The sequence below is a fragment of the Myodes glareolus genome, chromosome 18 (genome assembly GCF_982192425.1).
Source record: "Myodes glareolus chromosome 18, mMyoGla1.1, whole genome shotgun sequence".
NCBI classification, from domain to species: Eukaryota; Metazoa; Chordata; class Mammalia; order Rodentia; family Cricetidae; genus Myodes; species Myodes glareolus.
The window spans coordinates 49,243,845-49,263,917 of record NC_142043.1 but is presented as its reverse complement, the minus strand read 5'-3'; the positions used below and the strand labels follow the sequence as shown (position 1 = coordinate 49,263,917).

At 45.5% G+C, this 20,073-nt stretch overlaps 1 protein-coding gene and 1 pseudogene across 1 annotated transcript in view; one reads left to right on the top strand and one right to left on the bottom strand.

Annotated features, from left to right (window-relative positions):
* Mypn (myopalladin) overlaps positions 1-20,073 on the top strand; it is an 82,086-nt gene that overhangs the window by 25,999 nt on the left and 36,014 nt on the right. The window contains exons 3-6 of the mRNA XM_087898185.1: positions 7,287-7,462; positions 9,292-9,343; positions 12,838-12,934; positions 14,914-14,985. Coding sequence (XP_087754311.1) covers positions 7,287-7,462; positions 9,292-9,343; positions 12,838-12,934; positions 14,914-14,985 — 397 coding nt within the window. The remainder of the gene's footprint in view (positions 1-7,286; positions 7,463-9,291; positions 9,344-12,837; positions 12,935-14,913; positions 14,986-20,073) is intronic.
* LOC125411480 (U1 small nuclear ribonucleoprotein C pseudogene) lies at positions 15,850-16,299 on the bottom strand (annotated as a pseudogene).

Genomic DNA, 20,073 nt, shown 5'->3' with positions numbered 1-20,073 from the left:
AAAAACAAAAAAAAAACCCTTTAAGATAGTAAGAAACCTAAACTCACTGTGGGAGACACAAAAGTTTTCTAATTTCTCCTGGAAGACACATTTTTTTTTAATCCATTAACAACAAATGTTGTTTTACTTGAGATGACAACTTGTTTCCTTTCGTTTGTGAGAAAATGCCCATGGATGGTCGTGGCACACACCTTTAATCCCAGCACTCGGGAGGCAGAGGCAGGCAGATCTCTGCGAGTTCAAGGCCAGCCTGGTCTACAAGAGCCAAGAGCTAGTTCCAGGACAGGCTCCAAAAGCTACAGAGAAACCCTGTCTCAAGGGAAAAAGCAAAAGAAAAGAAAAGAAAATGCCCATGGTGTACTCACGTCTGAGTATCCATAACCTGTCTATCAGTCATCCTTCCAAACTAAAATACCACTCCATGCATGAAACAGTTTAACCTTCAATTCAAGCACAGCCCAGGGACCTTCCGACATGCCGCAGAAATGCCCTGGACCCCATCCCACTCCACCACGCAGGATGTTAAAAATCGTGGACTCAAAGTTAAGACATAAAAAGTTGCTGGATACGGTGGTACACATCTTTCGCTCCAGCATCTGGGAGGCAGAGGGTAACCTGGTCTACATAGTGAGTTCTAGGCCAGCCCAGACTATAAATAGTGAGACCCTGCCTCCAAAGTGGTGGTGGTGGGGAGAGCTGATAAAAAGCCATGACTTTTGTTGCTTTGTCAAAGTCTGCTCTTTGTGGGTATGGCGGGCCCAGCACTACAGCCGGCTCTGACAGGCTTCAGTTCATGTGGCCTAAGCACTCTGAGCTCCCTGTACTTACTGTGGCTTTTGTCTCATCAGTGTAAACGTGAAACAAAGGGCGAATGATCTCACTTTTGTTCTCACCGAAAGTGAGAGACGTTGGTTCAGCGATGTGCTTACGATGGCATTGCTCCGTATGCTAGAGTAAGCTGTTTTCTGCTGGCTTCCTTGTCTGTTGGCAGCAGCTTAGCATCCCTACCGTAAGCCAGCGCCCTTCCTTTTCTTTTAATGTTGCCTCACTATAATGTCACATTGTTATATCAGAAAGTATTTAGTGTTTATTTGCTTATTCCTGGGAAATTGTTCTTCACTCCAGCCTTATGGGGTAGAAGAGTTTCCCTTTGTTTACACAGCACCCCATTGTTATCAGGGAATTGGCTCCAGAAGCACCCCGTGGATACCAACATCTATGATGCTCAAGTCCCCTCTATAAAACTGTGTATTTTATTTATTGGTTGCCTATGATGAATGTGTATTGTCCTAGATCTTTTTCTCTTTGAGGTCATGGTGTTTGGGGCTAAACTTAAGGTCTCCTGTGTGGTAGGCAGTCACCTGGCTACTGAGCTATGACCCCAGACCTTTCCATGGACTTTAAATTGCACCTAGATGACATGAGAGGGGAGGATTACATCTTTAGGGTTGGGGGGAACAGAAGCTAACTGAACAGATGTGGTGTGAAAGCAGGGGTGGAGATGCATCTGTCAGGGAGAGGAAAGGGAGCTACAGAGGGAGATGGGGGTGCCATGGTGGGAGAACATAGCAGGATAAAGTACTATGTCACATTGTGCGTGAAGAGGCCCCAGTGAAACCCCTGACTCTGGTTGCTAACTTAAAAATAAATTTTTTTTAGGGCCAGGCAGTAGGTGGTGGCGCACACCTTAATCTCAGCACTCGGGAGGCAGAGGCAAGTGGATCTCTGTGAGTTCGAGGCCAGCCTGGACTAGAAGAGCTAGTTCCAGGACAGGCTCCAAAGCTACAGAGAAACCCTGTCTTGAAACCACCCCCAAAATAAGCAAATAAATAAATAAGCAAACAAATAAATAAATGAATGATTTTTAGCCATACATCTTTTTTCCCAGCATTTTGGAGGCAGAGGCAGACAAGTCTCTATGAGTTCTAGGCCAGCCTGGTCTACAGAGTGGGTTCCAGGACAGCCAAGACTGTTACAGAGAAAACCCTGTCTTGAAAACCCAAAATAAATAAACAAATAGAATTTAAAGCCTAGGTGTGGTGGCACATATCTTTAATTTGATACCTTAGGAAGCAGAGTCAGGTGGATCTCTGAGTTTGAAGACAGCCCAGTCTGTAGTACCTTACAGACTAGCTGGGAATACACAGTGAGACCGTGTGTAAAAAAAAAAAAAAAACAGGTGGTGGTGGTGGTGGCACGCACCTTTAATCCCAGCAGTCAGGAGGTAGAGTCAGGTGGATTCCTGTGAGTTCAAGGTCAGCCCGGTCTATAAAGTGAGTTCTAGGACAGCCAGGGCTATTACACTGAAAAACCCTGTCTCAAAAACCCAAAGTAAATAAACAAAGAAACAAATAAATAAGGAAGGGGTGTGTGTGTGTGTGTGTGTGTGTGTGTGTGTGTAGCCCCCAAGAGGGCTTAGCTGGCATAAGGGTTCTTGCTATAAAGCCTGAGAATCAAACTTTATCCCCACATGATGGAAGAAAAGAACCAAGCCCTACAAGTTGTCCTCTGACCTCCACACAGGCTATGGTGCACAGACAAAAATAAATAAACGTAATAAAAAGGTAAATACATAAGGAAGAGAAGACCTCATATGATAAATGCCATACCAGTAGTTGTTGTATATCGTTGGGAAAACCCTAACCCACAAAGTCTGTGCGTCTCAAAGCAAATATGGCTCCCACCCCTGCGTTCACGGCATCCTCGGGTCCACGTTCTTGTCCTGCACAAGTCGACTCTTCATTTTCTCCTAATTCACTGTTGACCCGGCTCTCAGTGGTGGTGATTTTGTCCCCTTTTGCTTGAATGTGAAATAAATTTGTGTCGATTCAGTCTGGGAAATTTCAAACCAGCCTGGTCTACTCGGCTAAGCCCTGAAGCCCCACCGGCTCTGGTTTCCTTCTGGGTCGGCTGCTTGCTCACCCTGCAGCAAGGGCTGGCTGCTCAGCTGAGGGGCAGTGACCTGGGGCGGAAGCTCATTTTCCACGTGTGTAACCTTTCCCCCATTTTACACCCCACCTCCTCTCCCCTGTTGTCAGCAATCTCCTGTCTGCAGGGCCCAGGTTTCTGGGGTTTGGCTGTATTGATGTGTCTCTCACAGGTTTCTCACACCAAGGAAGTGCTTGGTTTGTATCTCTGGACTGCAGCTCCTGTAGGTGCTGTCTGTCTTCCCACGGCGCCTGAAGGCTGCTGTCTGCTCCCCTGTTCCTTCTTATTCTTTTTTTTTTTTTTTGTCTTTTTTCTTTTTTGTAGCTTTGTGTCTTTAAAAGCTCTTTTATCCTGTGACCTCAGCATTCAGGAGGATGGGGAACTCAGGGTCATCCTTGTCCACGCATCAAGTTTTGAAACCGGCCTTGGCTACAAGAGACTCTGTTCCAACACTCCTGAACTGGCAAAAAAAACAAAAAACAAAAAAAACAAAAAAAAACCTTTTTGTTTCATTTTATGGGTAATACACAACAAATGTGCTCAATGCAGCGTTTAATTGAAAGCCCAGTATTTTGACCTCTTTCGGGTTTGTTCACAGCCACTCCCTGTAATCTGGGTTAGCTCTGGGAGCTTCGCGAACCTGTCTGGGCAGCTGCAGGACCCGCGTCTGCTGCTTAGAGACAGGCGGGGAATCTGCTGAGGCCAACAAATACTCACAAACCGTTAACTAGGAAGGTTTCCCATCATCTGGTGGTTCAAGAAGTCTATCAACACTTAATTTAATTTTCAACAGTTAATTAATTTTCCGAGTACCTACCACGCACCAGGGCGCTGCAGGAGGTGATGGGATCGTGGTGGTAAATGGAACTGATGAAGTCCGCTTGTGGGCTTTAAAATGTGCGGAGGGAGGACAAACAGTGGCAAAGTAAGTTTATAAACTCTCGGATGGTAGAGAATGCTGAGAGGATGACAAATGAGTACTGTGGTTTGGATATAAATGTCTCCCACTTTCAGAAGTAGGCCCAGTTGGAAGGAGTAGGTTGTTTGGGGGTGGGGTTTAGAAGGTGACACCTGATACTAACTCCTGGCCTTGCTCTCTCTGCTTCCTGTCTGTCATGAAGTGAAAGGCCTCTTCTTACTCATGTTCCTGCTGCCAGAATGTTTGGCCCAAGTGCATGGGTTCAAGTAACCAAGGACTAAGCCCCCTGAAACTGTGAGCCAAGATAAACCTTTTCCTCCTTTATGCTGTTATCTAACGTATTCTGGTCACAGCTACACAAAAGTGATGAATGCCTGGGTTAGCACCATGCAGTGAGTATAGAGGCCACACCGGGAAAGGGTCTGGGAAGCCTCTCCCAGAAGGTGACATCCGAGCAGTCCTCTTACTTAGCAAGACTTATTTTTGTGAAGATCTGGGGCAGATATTAGGGATCACAAAAGTTCCACAGTGGAACCGGTTGTGGGAGTGCATATCTATAATCCCAGCACTCAGGAGGCTGAGGTAAGACCAAAAGCCTAAAGTCAGCCTGGGCTACAGAACAAGTTTCAGACCAACCTGGGGTACCTAGTAAGATCTTATCTCAGGGGCCTACAGGAAGATGGCTCAGCAGGTAAAGGCACCTGCCATCAAACCTGACGTCCCGAGTTTGTTTGTTTGTTTGTTTCACATACCAATCCCAGTTCATGACCCAATCTTAATCCCCCAGAACCTACCTAGTGTGGAGAGAACTGACTCCCACAAGTTGTCCTCTGGCTGCTATATGCATGCTGTGGCAGGAATGCTCCCCCATGTAATAATGTTTACTAATATAATAAGACCTCATTATCAATTAAAAATAAACAAAAAGAATCCATGGTAGAGAAGGGCTCAGTGCACTCACAGAATAGAAAGGCCAAGGCCTGACACTGAGGGATGAGATATGAGAGAGAGAGAGAGAGAGAGAGAAAGAGAGAGAGAGAGAGAGAGAGAGAGAGAGAGAGCAGACAGCTGCACTGAGCTCTGCAGCTGCTTCGAGCCTGTAAGGTACTGCCTTTGTTGAGGCAGACCTCTCCTTGAGGAGACAGAATCCTACGAAATTAGCGAGACAAACAGTATTTCAAAACAGAGACCCAGAGAGGATCCTATAACATCAAAACTATCATGACATAAGATAGCTCGTTTCTTAAAAGTGTCGTTAGAAGCAGGCTGACCACGGGGGTAAGTGTAGCCTCGTGTGGGAGGTGATATTTGAACCGAATGGCCACGGGTGAGTTATATTTATAGGTGCAGAAAAAACAGAGGAAGAGGGTAAGAACCTGGACAGAGGTTTGGATACCGGGGTGACCGTGATGTGTTTATGCAGAAGCGGTGAACAGTTTGGCTGTGAAAAGTAGGTAAACAGATGTGAGCCTTGGAATCCTGCTTCATCAAGTGGTGGGAGGGAGGGGCTAAACATGTCTCAGAATCCCGTCTACACTGACACCCGGTGCTTCTTCTCATCCTCATTGGAGCTGCCACGTTCTGTTGTGTGGCTCTATCTTGGAGAACAAGGACCTGCTGACAGACAGTTAGCTTGTTTCCGATCACCTGCTATCTCAACAAGTAGCCTGTGTGTTTATCATTTCACGCCTTCAAGTCTCTCTGTACATTGATTCCAATAAGATGGTTTCAAGAATGAAATGTATCTGTAATTTTAGCATCACTTCCGGAGTCTTTTGGTAAGAATGATACTTTATCTTTCATTGTCACTAATACATCTGAGAGGAACCAATAGATCTTCCCAAAACTGTTATGTGAGAAATTCTGTTTCTGTTTAATTTCAATGTTCATTTTTCTCATCATGCACTTCCACATTTTAAGTATTTTTTCTCTTTTTAAAGATACATTTTTTTTAATTATGTGTATGTGTCTATGCACGTGAATGCAGGTGCTTGTGGAGGCCAGAAGGGGGTGTTGGGTCCCTTGGGACTGGGGTAGTTACACACAGTTATGAGCCACTTGATATGGATGCTGGGATCAAACTGCATCCACCACAAGAGCAATATGCACTCTTAACCACTGGACTACCTCTCCACCCCCTAAATACTTCATATCTTATTTTGTATAAACTTTTGCCCCCCCCCAACAAAAAAAATCCATATGTTATATGTAGTAAAACGAATCAGCCGGTGGTGGCACATGCCTTTAATCCCAGCACTCAGGAGGCAGAGACGGATGGATCTCTGTGAGTTCAAGGCCAGCCTGGTCTACAAGAGCTAGTTCCAGGACAGACACCAAAGGTACAAAGAAACCCTGTCTCAAAAAAAAAAATTTAAAAAAAAGGTTCTAACTTTAAGTATATAGAATTAAAATAAGAGACCAGTCAGGCATGTGGCCCACACTTTTAACCCAGCACTCAGGAGGCAGAGCAGGTAGATCTCTGAGTTTGAGGTCAGCCTGGTCTTAGTGAGTTCCAGGACAGCCACGGCTACACAGAGAAACTCTGTCTCAAACAAACAAACAAACAAATCATGCCTCATTCATAAAAACACTTAACTTGGGCTATTGGATATGGCTAGGGCTGTCCTGGGAGAAGTAGTGATAAAGGAGTTAATTTTCTTACAATGTCAGACACAACAACGGTGCATCTGGTATCATAAACACTTAGTACCTTTCTTCTCTGGAGAAGATGAGGAAGCCTCTGGTGCATGCTACAAAAAATGTGGGAACAAATTAACTTTTGCATCACAGTCCTAGCTTTGTGATCAATAGTGTCTGATTTGTCAACGTCTCTCAGTTGTATAATTCTTTAAAAAAAAAAAAACTTGTGTATATGCTGAGCAGTGGTGATGCACATCTTTAATCCCAGCACTTGGGAGGCAGAGACAGGCGGATCTCTGTGAGTTCGAGGCCAGCCTGATCTACAGAGCAAGTTCCAGGACAGGCTTCAAAGCTACAGAGAAACCCTAACTCGGAAAACCAAAACCAAAACAAAACGTGTGTGTATGTGTGGTTTGTGTGCAGGAGAGCAGTGCTTGTGGAGGATAGAAAGCATCAGATTCCCTGGAGCGGGGATCCCCAGGGGCTGTGAACTCCCTGACCTGAACGCTTGGAACCAAACTTGGCTACTCTGCCAGAAAATATTTGGAGCCAGCTCTGCTACTGAGTCTTTGATGTTATTTAGTTTTGTTTGGTTGGTTTGGTGTGGCGTTTGTCCTTGTTTTGAGGCAGGGTCTACCGTAGTTCAGGCTGACTCCATTCACCGAGTAGCCTAGGATGGCCTTGAATTTGTGTTCTGCTACCTCCACCTCCCAAGGATTGGGATTACGGGTTAATTCCACCACACCTGGAGACTTCCCTCTTCTGCCTGTGTTGGATAGCCATGTTCTCCTCCTTGCAGGTGGTACTGTGAAGGCAAAGAGCTCGAAAACTCCCCAGACATTCACATCGTACAGGCCGGAAACCTGCACTCGCTGACCATCGCCGAAGCCTTTGAGGAGGACACAGGGCGCTACTCCTGCTTCGCTTCCAACATCTACGGGACAGACTCAACGTCTGCTGAGATTTACATAGAAGGTACGGTTGCATGCTTCTGAGGCCTGGCATACGCTCTCAAACTATAAGGATGTGTAATTAGATAAACATTTGATGAGGGTCTGTTCTGTCCATCCAGACACTGGGAATAATAGACATGAATCAAGTAGACAAAGGTCTTTAGATGGAGGACATGTTGATTTGCATTGTAATGGGAGAAACTGCAGACGGATGAGATAAATGGCGGTAAGATACAGCATCACAAAGGAAACAGAAAATAGTGTGTGTGTTGTAAGTTTTGACTGGGTGACCTAATGTCACTAACCAGGTGACATCTGAAGGGAGACCTGGAGGGAGAGGTGGTCACAGGAAAGTCAAGGGAACTTACTCCAGGCAGAGAAATCAGCAAATGCAGCAGCCCAGAGGTGAGATAGCCCCAGTCCGGAGGTAGAGATGAGCCAGTGTGTTGGGTCAGCGAGATGCCTCACACTAAAGATAAAAGCCTGGAACCTGAGTTTGATCACTGGTGTCCACGGTGGAAGACAGAACCAGTTCCCAAGTTGTCATCTGACCTCCATGCATGCCTACAGACACACACACTAATAATAGTAAGAATAATAAACAAAAACAATTTCAATAAAATGGGAAGCGTTGAACTCGTGCGGCCAGAGTAGAGCAAGCAAAGGTGAAAGCAATAGGAAATGAAGCCTGAAGTTCAAGATGAGTGGGAGGTGGAGGGAGGCATGTGAGCTGATTCTAAGTCTTCAGCAGTCATGGCAAGGGCTTTGCTTCAGAATAACAAAGGAAACTCTGGAAGGTTCTGAGCAGAGACGTGGCATAATCTGACTTACCCTCGCTGCTGGTTGAGGATATACACTCTGGAGAGTCAGGGATAGAAGTCTGGCAACCGCTTGAAACATTTGGGGTGGCGTTTGCAACAGTACCAAGCACGAACGCACGGATAATTTTTGAGGAGAAATCAATTTGTAGTTCTCGGCTATCTGTTAAGCTTTCGCTCCTATTTGTTTCATCCTCTGAGTTTTATCTGGAGGATCTTTCTCCCGTACTTTTTCTTGCCTATACAATACCTTTGGTAAGCCTTGCCTCCAGCACTTACATAACGTGTGATCATGGACTAAATACTCATTTGCCAAGAAGACTGCAAGGTCCAAATGGTCTCATTCCTCTCTATCTCTGATCATTTCCACAGAACTAAGCACATAGTGAACATCCAACAGACATTTAGTAAAGAAATATATTCGTAGAAATGTGTCGCATGTTTTTAGCCTCAAGTCTTTGGAGTACAATAACACCTCCAGGTTTAGCTCTACTGTATATGCCTGGAATTTCCGATCTGGAGAAATAAATCTAGGACCTGGTAGGAGAACTGAGATTGGATCGCTATTGGCTTGCTTTTCCACTCTGGCATCTGGACATCGAACACTCCCACTCCCAAGATGGAGGGTGACTTGCTAATATTAGGGCAGGACGGAAGAGCACCTACCTACACTTACAGTGTTTGGAATCCGGAATAATCCCCCCTTTCACCCACTCTGTGTGGGTTTATGAGCACCAGGGAATGCCTGCAAAAGCTGTCCTGTTACTCCACAGATCTTAGCAGGTGTTTTACACCCTGGAATTTAGAACTTGGCCCTGTGTGTTTAAATTGTATCACTCAGTGGGCACATGTCCCTGACCGAATCCTTTCGATTCTTAGGGTCTACTTCCTCCTATGACAGATTAGATGTTCGCGGGAGGAGACACTGGGTTTCTTCTGAGCCTAAGATTCCTTTTCAGAGCTTCAAATGCCTAGGAATTTGTTTACTAGATTATCATCTTTAAAATCCCATCTTTTGTTTTCATTTCTCTAGGAGTTTCTTCCTCTGACTCAGAAGGGGACCTTAACAAAGAAGAGATGAATCGGTAATTCTATAGCCTAAGCATCCTCAGGCCCCAGGAGAACCTCTAATTAATGTCTAGAACTTGAAGGAGGTGGTTCCATGGTCAATCGTAACATCATGAAATATATATACATACATACACACACACACACACACACACACACACACACACACACACACGGGCAGATTTGGGAAAGTCTCAATTTGTTTTTGCTTAAATCCTGCCCAGCAGATTAATTTGAATCTTCCTGATACTTAAAAAATGAATTATTATCATGGTTTTGTCTACAGGATTAAAAACTATAACCCAGTGACTTTTAAAATACATTTTAAAATAGTATTTTTAAAGCTGGGTATGGTGGAACACACCTGTAATTGCAACACTTGGGAGGCTGAGACAGGAGGATTGCCAAGAGTTTCAGACAATATAAATGTCTTGGCAAGTCATAGTTCTTTTGCTAAACAGTGGTACTGAGTCAAGTTTTATCTATGTAGTTATTACAACCTTGATGGAGCCCCTTCTATGGCCCAGGTACTGCACTAGATCCAGTGGGCATGGAGAAAAATCACAGGCTTCCTGCCTGTTCAGATTTAAGGTCTAGTGGAGGGACGAGTACAGGAAGTAGGGCAAGAAACGGGCAAGGGTAATGGGATGCTGTGGGATACGGCCATGTAGGCTGTGCAGAACTTGGATGGATACCCCATTGGTCAAGCAAGAAAGGCTTCACAGAGCTATGGGATTATCCTACCCTCCCCACAAAGGGGAAGCTCGGAAGGGGAGAAATCACGTCTTAGTCCTCAAACGTTCTGTGCATCTACCCCTGCATTAACTTGTTCGCTCTTGTAGGCATGTGAACATTATAAGTCAAGGATTTATTTTTCTTTCCCCTTCTACCCCTTTCTACCGTCATTCTCAAGGCCTTTGTCCCATTCCTCCTCCTTGGGTCTGCGTACTATCACTTCCTTAAAGGCCCTTCCTTTTATAGACTTTGAAGTGCTACCAATTATTCTCAAACAGATCATTCTGGTCTCATCATGTTCCTGGCTTAGAAAAGATTGTCTGAGGCCAGGTGATTGTGGTGCGAGCCTTTAAACCCAGCACTCGAGAGGCAGAGGCAGGCAGATCTCTGTGAGTTCAAGGCCAGCCTGGCCTATAGAGCGAGTTTCAGGACAGCCAAGGGCACATAGAGAAACCTGTCTCAAACAAAACAAAACAACAAAACAAAAAGCAAGCTGAAACAAACAAACAAAAACTAAAAAAGATTATCTGTGGAAAAACAAAATCAAACATGAAACAGATAACATTTTTTGAAAATCTTCATGTGGCCTCCCTACAAAGCTGTCTTCAGGAGAATATCAACCAGGCTGCCCTCTGTCCCCCTACATCAGTCTCTCCAAGTGGCCAGCACCTCACTCAAACAGCACAGCAATTCACTTTCAGCTTTTCCTTTAAATTGTGCACCTTGTGGGATTTCCTGTTGCGAAATTTCCTACTCATGGTCCACACCCAGCCTGATGATCCCTCTCCGGATTCCGTAATAAACTCCTGCTCAGCCACACGATCATTGCACCTCTTTTGGGGACCCCCAGGGTCCTGTTACAAAGGCTGATGGGTATGAGTGTTGATCTACAAGTTTCAATAAGTGGAAGAGATCTCATGCATTCATTTGCGTTACTTGTTACCGCAAAGATTGTAGTTTCAGTTGTACATAACAGCGACCAAATTAACTGGGACTTAAGCAACCCTGGTATTCATTGCTCATTTACATCCAGATCAGGATTTGTCTGGCAAACAGGCTTCTCAGTCTACTGGGTACCTGCATGGGACATCATAGGTCTCCTGTGGCCAGATCCGTGGCCGCTTCACCTCATGCTAACACAGGATCCCATCTCCTTAGTGAGAAAGGAAGGCGTGAAGGACACGCCCACCCTCCTTTTGAGTCACCTCTCTTAAGCCGCACACATCACTCTTGCTCACGGCCCACGTCCAGGAAGTCATCCTAGGGACACACCTAGCCACAACGAAGGTTAAGAAATTCTCTTTATATGGAGCAGCTGAGTGAGAAGCCAAGTGACGCTCCTGTCGTAGAAGGAAACACGCTGCGGAGACAGCGATAGCCTATGGGACTTCGCTCCTTAGAGCACATGCTGCCTGCCTGCGGGGGGAAAGTCATTCTGTGTCCTCATGTCCTCCTCGGCTGTCCAGGGATCCCACAGCCATCCATACTGAGCGTGGTGAAACAAGGACATGCTAATCTTCTGATGGGAGTTGGCTCTTTAACCCTCCTAAAAGACTGACGGGCTGTGAGTGGCTGTTTACCCATTGTAGAGATGAAGAAACTGAGAGGCAACATCCAGACCAAAGAAAGGGTAGCCTCCTGTCAGTGACCACAGGTCTCCACGGGCCATAGGTGAAAGGCCTGTGGTCAAGATCTTGAGGGCCCTTTAAACCCAACACTTACTGTTTCCCAGTGCTCTTTGGGACGACCAGAGTCTTCCCTCAAGACTCTGCCTTTCCCTCTGCCTTAGGGTATTTCTCTTGCCGGGTTCTCTGGCTAGATCCTCTCATACCTCTATCTTCCTCACAAAACTAATTTTCCCTCTGCCTCCCTCTCACGAGGTTCAACACTCTTAAGTTAAATTGTATAAATCTGAAGAGGTTGTCACCTTCTGAATATTTGTACTTTATGCCAGGGCAAAATCCCAGACACACAATTTATAAAGCCTAGCCTCTTTATTTTCTTCCTTGCTCAAAATTGGAAAGGGGAGGAGCTAGGGATGTAGCTCAGTTGATGGAGCACTTGCCCAGTGTGCACTAAGCCCTGAATTTGATCCCCAGTACCGTATAAAACAGTCATGGTGGCTCACGCCTATAATCGGAGCACTCAGAAGGTAAAGAAAAAGGGTCAGAAGTTCAAAGTCCCCCTCAGCTACATAGCCAGTTCAAGGCCAGCAGAAAGAAAGACAGAAGGGGAGAGAGAGAGAGAGAGAGAGAGAGAGAGAGAGAGAGAGAGAGAGCCAAATTTAGTGGCAGACATTTAATCTCAGCACTTGGGAAGCAGAAGCAAGTGGATCACTGTGGCTTCCAGGCCAGCCTGGCCTACAAAGTGAAACCCTATCTCAAAAGAGAAAGGAAAAAAAATAAAGGAGCGGGGCAAGAAGGAAAAGAAGAAAAGCAAAAAAGAAATGAGAAGTACAATAGAGAAAGTATCAGCAAAATAGATCTTTGAAAATTATCTCTAGCCTGTGCTGTGTCCGTCACTGGTGAATCTCAGGTCACTGTAGATATGTCTGAATTGCTAGCTGTACCCCAAGCAAAGAATCCAAGCTAAGAATGTTGTCTTCATGCGTGTTGCCCAACAGAATGTGTAGCCATGAAATGTTGGTGAATACTTGTAGAACACTGTCAAAGACTTGCTATAGCCAACAGCAAGCAATGCTGACATTACTGGCTTTGCTGACTTTCACAAGCAATTCTAGTTCTGTGTTATAATCTACATTTTAATAATTTCTCAGAATCCAGAAGCCAAATGAGTTGTCATCTCCTCCCACTACCTCTGCAGCCATTCCTCCAGTAGCCCAAGGCCAGCCCAGAGTGTCCACCGTCCAGCAGGTACGAATCTACGTTGAGCGCAAGTGACCATGACCGCCTTGCGTGGCAAGGTCATGCCCGCTGCTGTAATTGATCATTAAGTAATCACTTGTCCTTCGGCTGCATGAGCTCATTGCTTCCCATGGCTTTGGGGACCTAGTCTCCTCCTTGGGAAAACAGCATAGGAAAAGAGACGTTTGACAAATTGGTATCTGGCACCCCCATTTTATAAAAAGTGCTGATCATATGTGAACCAATGGGTGTGCATCTTAACTTTATTTCATGGAAAATGAAATAATTCTACTTCCTACGACAAAAAGGAAGTAGTTTTCTTTTTTTCAAAAAGAGAGTAAAGACTCATGTCTTTCAAGCTGATGATAGTATTTGTTATAAAACACTCTGTATAGAAGCATATTAAGTAAAAACTTTAATGCGGCTGACAGTTGCATGGCTGGGGCAGACTGAGGGGCCACTGGCAGTGGCACCAGGATTTATCCCTACTGCATGTACTGACTTTTTGGGAACCCATTCTCTTTGGATGTATACCTTGCTCAGCCTAGATATAGTAGGGTGGGCCTTGGGCCTTCCCCAAAGCAATGTGCCTTACCATCTCTAAGGAGTGGATGGGGGTGGAGTGGGAGAGTGTGTGGAGGGAATGGGAGGAAGGGAAGGAATGGGAACTTGGTATTTTTTTTTAAATCTAATAAATTGAAAAAAACAAAATAGCAATAACAACAAAAAAAAAACCTTTAATCAGGGCTGGAGAGATGGCTCAGAGGTTAAGAACACTGGCTGCTCTTCCAGAGGTCCTGAGTTCAATTCCCAGCAACCACATGGTGGCTCACAACCATCCATAGTGAGATCTGGTGCCTTCTTCTGGCCTGCAGGCAGAATATAGGCAGAACACTGCATACATACTAAATAATAAATCTTAAAAAAAAATTTAAATAGATGAGGTGGATGAGGTCTTTATCTGGTTATCTAAAAGTTTAGAACTCAAAATAAGTAATATTCTGGTACACTACTTTAAAAAAAAAAAGAAAAAAAAACTTTATTCAGAGCTGGAGAGATGGCTCAGTATTTAAGATGGAGTGGGCAGTTCACAGTTAACCCTAATTCTGGTTCCTGGGGATCCAGCTGCCCCTTCTGGCATCCATGGGCACCTGCAGGCATATGCACAGAGACTGACACCTACACATATAAATAAAATTAAAATAGAATCTAAAAAAAACCCACCAACTGTAGTCAAGCTTGTATCTCGATACCCTATCCTCAGATGAATCTCCTGTCAACAGTAATAATTGCTAGGAGAGACTTCCAGGCATTTCCTATTCATGTATAAAAATATTCATATACCCATGTACTTTAAAACATGAAATTAGGGCTGGAGAGATGGCTCAGTGGTTAAGAGCATTGCCTGCTCTTCCAAAGGTCCTGAGTTCAATTCCCGGCAACCACATGGTGGCTCACAACCATCTGTAATGAGGTCTGGTGCCCTCTTCTGGCCTGCAGACATACACACAGAATATTGTATCCATAATGAATAAATAAATAAATTAATTAATTAATTAAAAAAAACCATGAAATTATTCTTTCTAAATGTACTTGCTGCATGCCAATTATAATCTAAACAAATATATTTTGATGTATTGATCTACAGCTTAAAAAATAATGAGAATGACTTATCGAACTTTGAGTCCAAGTCCCTTGGTTTTTAAACACTGATTTGTGTAGCTCCCGGGACTTGAGCGTCTTTAGAGTAGGGCTAGTTACCCAGTCCGTGGGGGTGGGGGAAGTGTAATGTTATAGCCAGCCTGACCTAGGAAGAAATGCAATCGGTTCAGACTGCAATCTCAGGTCTATGATTCATGAATTTAGAAAACACTGGTCTTTTGATGTGAGATTAATTTTATAGAACGAAGCCTGTAGATTCGTTATCTCAGTCTACCCATGCAGCAACCCTGGTGACAATGAACGCATTGTTGGTTCTCTCCCTACAGTGTCAGAGTCCCACCAGCTATTTGCAAGGACTGGATGGGAAGCCTATCATCGCGGCCCCAGTGTTTACAAAGGTAACCAAACAAGACGTCTTTCTTTCTGCCAGGGTTGAAACACCGGGGAATCCAGACAAAGGGCCTAAGAGCCTCTGATTTTATCTCAGGATTTGTCTTTTGGAAGTACAGAAGTACAGTGTAGGATTTAAGGGTTTCTGTGTTTTGGTCATTTCTATGGCATCATGTCTGGCCCCAAGCTTATTTATTTTATTTTACTTTTTGAGATGGGATCTCACATATCCTAGGCTTGCCTTGAACTTGCTATGTAACTTAAGATAACCTTGAACTCCTGATACTCTTTACCTCAACCTCTTGAGTGCTGGGATTACAACTACACCCATTTTATTCATTGCTGGGAATAGAACTCAGGTCAGAGCCTTGTGTGTATTAGGCAAGCGCTCTGCCAGTTAAGGTAGCGACATCCCCAGCCCCTCTTTTCTGCTTCTTTCTTTCTTTTTTCCTTCCTTCCTTCCTTCCTTCCTTCCTTCCTTCCTTCCTTCCTTCCTTCCTTCCTTTCTTCCTCTCTCTCTCCCTCCCTTCTTTCTTTGTTTCTTTCTTTCTCCCCCCACCCCTTTTTTTGAGACAAGGTTTCTCTATGTAGCCCTGGCAGTCCTAGAACTCACTCTCCAGACCAGGCTGGCCTCGAACTCACAGAGATCCGCCTGCCTCTGCCTCCCGAGTGCTGGGCTCAAAAGTGTGCGCCACCATTGCCCAGCAGCAAACTCCCTTTGCCACGCCACTTCTCTCCTCCAGAACTCTCCTCTTTGTTAGGAAGCGGAAAGCCCTTCCTTGTCATGTAGCTAGAAGACACTCGGGCTCAGCACCGAGATCACCTGGTGAAACAGAACAAGAAATCCAAAACTGACAAAGAGCTTTTCTGCTCTAATCTGGCTGAGTCATGTCAGGCAGAGTGGGGACCATCATCCAGCGAGCAGGAGGTCTCATTATTGGCGGCCCAGGCGCCACAGGCGTGTGGCCTCCCATGGGTGGCCGCATTCCAGGAGCAGGAGGGCCGGTCATGGCATCAAGGGAAGGCCTCCCATGTGGGGTGCAGGCCTCATGCCAGGGCAAGGAAGACCCAGGAGACCTGGGGGGCGGGGGTGGGATCATGGCCCCAGGAGGAGGAGGAGTAGAGAGTGAACCTGGACCTGGAGGTAGCTTTCCTTGTTGAAATGCAGCTGTTGTTTCGTCAGTCAGGCGCCAGGTCTGCTCCTACACCCGTGTCTGGGATGAGTCTTTCATGTTCGCTTTGTGTTTCCGACCGCTGCAGTGTCTCCCTCACAGATCATGGGTAGGATAGACCTCACAGTCCTCACAATAAAACCTAGGCATGTTGCTCCTCAGGCCATTGGCTACCCGGTTCCTCATTGCCCCAAGTCTCAGAGTTCTAAAGCCAGTTCTTGTCGCGAGGGAAGTGTACTCCCTGCGAACCATGACCTTTACGCCGTTCTAGAGGTTGTTAAACAGTCACCTGGAATCAGGTGACAAGATGCCAGCTGCTTGTTCTTCTAGAGACATATCCTGACTTTCAGGAGGATCTGGTTGTGGGGCTTGTCTTTGGTGCTCAAGGAAACAGAGCTAAGTCATTTTAGGAGCTTTAACCTAAAGCCTGGATTAGGACAAAGAGCTCGTTCCTGTGTTCCTTGGTATTAGCGGCTATAGAGTCACCAAATTTTGAGTCACACAGTCTTTGTATTTTGAACTTGAAACTTCAGCTAGAGATTTTCATTTACAAAGGAAAAATCCAAGGAAGGGTCAGAGAGATTAAACTAAAATTCAGCCAACATCGCAGGACTAGCTAATGGTAGAATCAGGAGGAGGAACAAGTTTTCCCGCTTCTAAGACGCTGGTTCTTCTGTGTGCAGCACACGGTGTTGCTCAAGACAATGAGTTCAAAGGTTAAAAAAAAAATAAGTCACACTGGATTTTTTTTCATGTTATGAAGATCAAATGTATCTTCATGATGTTCTTCTTAGTATGAACAGCACATGTAAGCCCAAAGAGATTTTTATTCTATAAAAAAATATGACTTGATCCATGGATATTAGTTGTGTCTGATTTTGTTCTCCAGGGGTCATTGATAATGTCTGGGAACACTTGGCTGTCACATGAAAGGGCTGTGCTAATGGCATTTGGAGACGTTGCTGAGCACAGTACAGCACCCAGGGTGCCAGCCCCCCACGGCAAAGAATCATCTAACCCTAAATCTCTAGACTGCCCAAGATGAGGAACCCCGATTTCAAAAAAAAAAAAAACCGGAAAATCTGGTCTTTTCTAGCGGCACCGATACCCTCGATGGATCCACAACTGTCGTAGAAGTGAGGGTTTGGCCATATTGGACGAGATCATCCAAGTTGGCTTCCCAAGATCCATCACAGTCTAGAGTCATCCTTGTTTACTCGTTCTCAAGTTGATTAGGTGCATTTCCTGATGTGAATAAGGTTTCTATTTTTTAGGTTTGTTTAATAGTCTGACTCTGGTTGTTTTAGCCCCACTATTGTAAAAGACTGGAAGTAGGAACATACCATGTTATGATTTAGTGGATACAAGATTCTGAAGAGGAATTGTAGATGGGCTGTGTGTGTGTGTGTGAGAGAGAGAGAGAGAGAGAGAGAGAGAGAGAGAGAGAGAGAGACTGTGTGTCTCTGTGTGTGTATGTGTGTCAGTGTGCCTGTGTGTGTTTACTGGTGTATGTGTGTCTGCTGTGTGTGTGTGTGTGAGAGAGAGAGAGACAGAGAGAGAGAGAGAGACTGTGTGTCTGTGTGTGTGTCAGTGTGCCTGTGTGTGTTTACTGGTGTGTCTGCTGTGTGTGTAGTAGATATATTTTTGTCATCTCTTATTGACACTGCTAAGCCATCTAGCCTTAAGAGACAACATAAAAGCAACACAGAAATAAGCATTTGTCACGTCCGTTCGTCACGGGTTACAGACAGCATCAACTCTTCAAAGGGAGCTGAACTACCAAATACTCTAGTGGTCCCAATAGTCTCCTTTCTCCCCATTCTCAGCACCTACCACCGTTCCTTCAAATCTTAGGTGTGCTAAGATCCCCATCTCCCAGAGCGCATGCCTCGTACGCTCAGCACAGGTAAAGCTCTTTATAGTTGAGGATTTTCCCAATCACCCTGAAAGCTACGTGTGATGTGCAGATAGAAGTTTAAAAGGTGAAGTCTGGCACACCGACACAGGCCTCTAATGCTAACAATCGGCAGGCTGAGACAGAAAGAGGCTGTTCGAGACCAGCCTGGGCTACATAGAAAGATCCTTTCTCAAAAACTAAGTTTGAAAGGTTCTCTTTAAAAATCTGGGTTCAGAGTATAGTTCGGTGGTTAGTTAGGTGCTTTACCTAGCAAGCACAATGCCCTGGGTTTAACCCTCAGCACAAGAGGAGAAGAGAGAGGGAGAGAGAGAGAGTCAGATAGGACCCTTTAATAGTCTTTATATTTAATTTCCAAGATCAATCCAAGCATTCGTATTAACTGCTTTACTGGGGTGACTCTGAATGCCTCTCTCTGATTAGATGTTCTGACTGGCAGATGAAAATGCCTCTGACAAATGAAAGTGAGAAAATGAATTGATCCTTAGATTCAGTGAAGTCTATAAAAACTATTAGCCTGCTGGTGGGAACCCAGCTCAGATGCACACTGTGTGGAGGTTCCTCTGCCCTCTGAGTGTGAGCTCTCGCCTCCATAAATGGGATTGCCCGGGGACACGGGGCAGCAGGGTAGGCTGGGGTTCAGATTCCAGAGAGACTTATCAGCTGCAGTGTGCTTGCGTTAGTGTCCGTCAGCGAGGGCAGGACTGAGGTCACAGTCGCTGCCTGTGTCGTTAGCGAATCTCTGAGTCACAGTTACCAAGGATGGTATTTCTCCACCAAGTGATGATAGCAGGTGATCTGCATACATATCTGTCCAGGTTGTTCTGTCTCTGTCTCTCCCTTCAGGGACCTCTGGCGGCCTGGCTCCTGTGACTCACTTTCTATACGGTCCAACAAAGCATTTCTTTGCCAATTATGGCGTTGATTAGAGAGTTTTATTTAACTCCGTTTCCTTTCTTTGGTGATCTTCCTTTTATAGATGGTTTAAGTGAAAAGGAGAATTGCCCGGACAAATGGGGACAGAGTTAAGAGCAGGCTATGGGGTTCTGAATGAGTTTACTCAGAGAGGGGCTGCCTGTGCCTCGTGTTTGTTTGTTGTGTATTGAGTGTGTGCTTATGAATGCTAGGCCTGTGCTCTGCCTGGGAGCCCCATCCACAGCCCTCCTGTTTGTTGTTGTTGCTGCTGCTGCTGCTGCTGTTGTTATTGTTGTTTTAGATTGAGCCTCAAGTAGCTCAGGCTGGCCTTGAACTCTCTAAATAGCAGTGGATGACTTTGAACCCGTGGTCCTCCCACTTCCTCCTCCTGAATGCCAGGGTTACGAGGCATTTGTGCTCACACCCGGTTTATGCAGTGCTGGGAGCCAAGCCCGGGGCTTTGTGCTGCTAGGCAGCCTCTGTACCAACTGAGTTACCCCTGAGCCCAATATCTATGCTTGGTTTCTTTTAATTTTTTTATAGAGTTATTCACTAATGGGGGAGTCGGGGTGGCTACAATACATGCATGAGGTTACAGGAGTCAGTTCTGCACACACACACACACACACACACACACACACACACACCCGGCCATGTATGTTCCAGGGATGGAATTTAGGTTGTCAGTCTTGGCAAGAAGCGCCATTCTGCGTTGAGCCGACTCGCCATCTTTCCTGTGTTTTGAAAAAGTCTGTGTTTGGCGCTAGACCACCCTTCCTCCCCTGGGCATCACCAGAAACACTTGGCTCTGCTTATGAAGAGAACAGCATTCACACTTCTGGAGTGTGGAGGGAGGGAGGCGACCAAATTAGAATCTTGCTCCTGTCGCCTCCCACTCGATGGCAGCTGCCCTGGCGGGCTTTCAAGGCTGCGGCAGCCCTGGCTCTGGCTGCTTCAGCAGTAATTTGAAGAGCGTAAGAGGGCAGGGGAAGTGAGAGTTTCAAGAGCGCTACATTATATAACAGCAGAGGCAGGAAACCCGGAAATAACTGGGCCAGTGGCCAGATCCAGGTTTTGGAGGACTTCAGGGTCCC